Source organism: Antrostomus carolinensis, unplaced genomic scaffold (assembly GCF_000700745.2).
Source record: "Antrostomus carolinensis isolate BGI_N321 unplaced genomic scaffold, ASM70074v2 scaffold52334, whole genome shotgun sequence".
NCBI classification, from domain to species: Eukaryota; Metazoa; Chordata; class Aves; order Caprimulgiformes; family Caprimulgidae; genus Antrostomus; species Antrostomus carolinensis.
The window spans coordinates 1-3,675 of record NW_010313849.1 but is presented as its reverse complement, the minus strand read 5'-3'; the positions used below and the strand labels follow the sequence as shown (position 1 = coordinate 3,675).

General features: G+C 49.7%; 1 protein-coding gene across 1 annotated transcript; it reads right to left on the bottom strand.

Annotated features, from left to right (window-relative positions):
- Nucleotides 1-1,085: 1,085 nt before the first annotated feature.
- PSTPIP2 (proline-serine-threonine phosphatase interacting protein 2) lies at nt 1,086-3,622 on the bottom strand (the record flags this gene model as incomplete). Its single annotated transcript, XM_010167442.1, has 5 exons — nt 1,086-1,165; nt 1,545-1,590; nt 2,230-2,328; nt 2,746-2,808; nt 3,516-3,622. Coding segments are annotated over 5 exons (395 nt in total), but the record flags the coding sequence as incomplete, so codon positions are not given.
- Between the last annotated feature and the right edge of the window lie 53 nt (nt 3,623-3,675).

Here is a 3,675-nt window from a genome sequence, read left to right as displayed (position 1 = left end):
GTCCATGTCTCTGACAAAGATGTTGAAGAGTCACATGCCTTTACACATTTCCATGAAAGATAACCTTTCATCCCAAGTGTACATATGCACTTGTTATCAGTTATGACCTTTGCAACGCACCGAGGGGAAAACCTTCATGTGATCTGTCTGCAGAACTGAAACTACTGCTACCCACACCCCACCATCAGAGAGGCTTTTGGAGACCCCAGACACTAAGAGCACACCAGCACTGAGACACCAACATATGCCACACAAAACAGACAGCAAATGCCATTTCAAAAGGAAAAAAGGTAAAACAGAGGCCTGAAGATAACTAGTTTGGGGAGGGATTGGCATGGCTGGGGATGGGAAGACCTTTCGCAAGCTTGCAGCAGATCTGGGATAAAAGCTGGATCTCTGCAGTCCCTGTCAATATGCCTTGGTCACAGATCACAGGCAGCTGCAAGGCACAGGTCAGCAGCGGAGCAGCTGCACAGTCCTGTCACCACCAGCTCTAGATTTCCCCTGCACATGCTAAAAAACCTTGCTAAATCACTTCACAGTCTGCTTTAGGTGGATACAACTGCTCAGAGGGGTTCCCACACTACCATGTGGTCCATGAGATACAAGGCAAAGGGCTACTGGTGCATGGGGATGGCTTCACCCAGCCTACATCCTCAACCCACCACCAGCCTCAGCTGCCAAGCCATTTAAAATCTATCAGAGTGTCAGACAAGAGTCTGCTGGGTGGTCTTGCAGCTATAGGACAAATTGGTCTTGACTCACCACCTGTGCAGAAGTGACCTTGACTGTGAGTGTTTAAGATGATGACCAGACCAAATGTGCAAGCAGGTAACGGGCAAAAACATCACTACTTAGTGTATTGACTTCATTGATTTTAAAAACTGATGGAAACCTTGAAGTAGTGGAACCTTGAATCCAAAAGCCAAGTGTGAGACACATGCAGGGTTTGCTGCTACGCATCCTGCTGCTTCACTGCCAGGGAACGACAGAGAAGGCAAATCTGCACCATCCCTGACCCCTGCAGCAAGGGATGGACATCCAAAGGACTAGGCTGCCATGTGAAGGCATTTCAGGGCATTTACCTCACAAGCTTTGATATGTTCGTTCTGCCATTCTTCACGGATCTTCTCCAGTGTGGTAACATTCTGCTGATAACTCCTGTCTGAGAGGGAAATCACATTGTCATCTGATTAACATTAATTTTCAAGAAAAAAAAAAATCTTTGCTAGAAGGTAATATGTGAAGCCTGAAATAGCTGGGATGTCAGGGAGAAAGCAGCAGCAATGTCTGAGTTCGGCTGTGGGTGGGCACTGCAAGGAGAGACAGAGCCACACAGCAAGGTGGAGGGTCATGCTGCGAGAGCAGCCTTGGTGGGGCCATGCGTGCTTCTTCAGGGCAGGTGTCCACCTCCAGTATCTTGGACATGTGTTTCCATGCCTGATCCAAGAGCTGGAGTTCACCCAAGCTGTGCCATGGCTTCACAACCCCCTGTCCCAGGAAACACTTCCCTCAGCCTCCAAACACTGCACTTCCATGCTCACCAGAGTCCTCCAGAGCTGATTTTGTCTGGGCCAGCTTCAGGAACAGCTGCCAAAAATGAGAGAGAGAAGAAAGGTAGAGGAGAGCCCAGTGCATCACTGACAGCACTGCAGCCCAACTGGGGAACATCACCAGCCTTCTCATCTCACAGAATCACAGAATGGTGGGGTTGGAAGGGACCTCAGGAGATCATCCAGTCCAACCCCCCTGACAAAGCAGGTTCCCCAGAAAAGCATCCAGGTGGGTTTTTAACATCTTCAGAGATGGAGACTCCACACCCTCTCTGGGCAGCCTGTCCCAGGGCTCCGTCACCCTCACAGGAAAGAAGTTTTTCCTTAGGTTTGTCTGGAAATTCCAGTGTCCCAGTTTGTGCCCATTGCCCCTTGTCCTGTCACTGGGCACCACCGAGAAGAGCCCGGCCCCATCCATTTGGCCCCCGCACTTCAGGTATTTATAGACATTGATCAGATCCCCTCTCAGGCTGCTCTTCTCCAGACTGAACAGTCCCAGCTCTCTCAGCCTCTCCTCACACGGGAGATGCTCCAGGACCCTCATCATCTTTTGTCTCACCCCAATCCTCGAAAAAAACTTCATCCCAAAAGCTGAGAAAAGAGGCACGGGGCAGGAAAGCTGCAAGAAGAAACACCCTTTTCTCCTCCTGCCCCACAGCTACCCTCCTCTCCGTACCTTCTCCTGCTGCTTCTGCGTCACCAGGTTTGCGTTGCGGTGCACAGCCTGTTCCGCCTCGTCCTTATCCCTGCAGCGCTGCTCGTACAGCCGCTTGGCCTAGGAGAACCACCAAACGAGGCAGGAGCGTGTCAGCAAGCAACGAGATGCAAACACACCTCACGTGGAAGGCGTTGGAGGAAAGCACAGCCCCTGAGTGAAGAGGTGGGCACAAGTGGCTAGCAGAGTAGGGGATGGCACCCAAGATCCCAGATTCCCTACTGCTTGGGCAAAACCGACCTCACAAGACAAGATGCTCTTCACTCAAGACGAAAAGCTCATGGCAGTCGAGTCCCTAACATCTAAATCGCTCATATCCAACCCTGCAAGGCTACCACCAGCCACATGGCAGATACAGTATCGGGACTTGTAAGAGAGGAGGAAGATCCTTGCGTTTAAGTTCAGCCCCAGCACTGTGCATGTGGGTGTTAGCAGCATTAACCCATATGGCAACAAACAGCAGCACGTTTGCTTTACCTCCATGGTCTTCTTGTACTGCAAATTCCTGTTCTTGTGAATCGCATCCATTATCAGCTCTATCTGTGAAGACAACAGACCCAGAGTCAGCAGGTCACTGACCATCGAAGCTCCAGCATGAACTACGTGTCTTAGGAAAGAAAGAGGCGTGGAGTCAATTGAGATGGGTTCAAGGACCTTTGTCTACCCAAAACACCTTCACAAAACACATACAAGTCATTAATCTTCTATCTAAGCCTCCACTTGTGTATGCAAAGGGGCTCTACAAATGAAATCCTAGTAATCTGTAGTACTGTATCACCTCCATAGCTTCTGGCAAAATTGGGAAGCCCACTCCCCTCTGCCAGGTCCAAACCGGTGATTCTGGCAGTTTTCCTTCATTTTCCAGACAAAGGAATTTCAAGCCAGAAGAAGTTAAAGAGCTTGCCAATTTTAGCAGACCTTATGGAGATCATACAGCACTATACAGACGCTTTAAAAACATCCCTAGTTGAAGCTGGTGGTCCTGAAGATGAGCCCCTGCTATAGTTGGCCCCAAAAAGTGCCCAAAGGAGAAGACGTGGCAGTGAGAAGAAGGAAGTCGGAGGTTGCTGCACAGTTCACCAACATGGTTGCAACATGTAGGAAGGAGCTCAGGACTTCCTGGCAGTGGCAGGCACCAAGGGCATGGAGGGGGCTGGGCATGGTGGGAGACACCAGCCTGGAGAAGCCCATCACCAGGGCAGGATTGACATCCTGCAGCAAAGCCGTGTGCTCCTGTGGTGACTGACCTTTTTCCGATGCAGTTTTTGCTTTTCCCTGAACTCCTCCATTTTCTTTGCTTCCTCCCGAAGGGTTTGTGCCAGCTGGATGTGACTTTGCCCCACATTGTCTATCTCTGCAAAGAAAAACAAAATTTATATATATTTATATATTTATATACTATATATA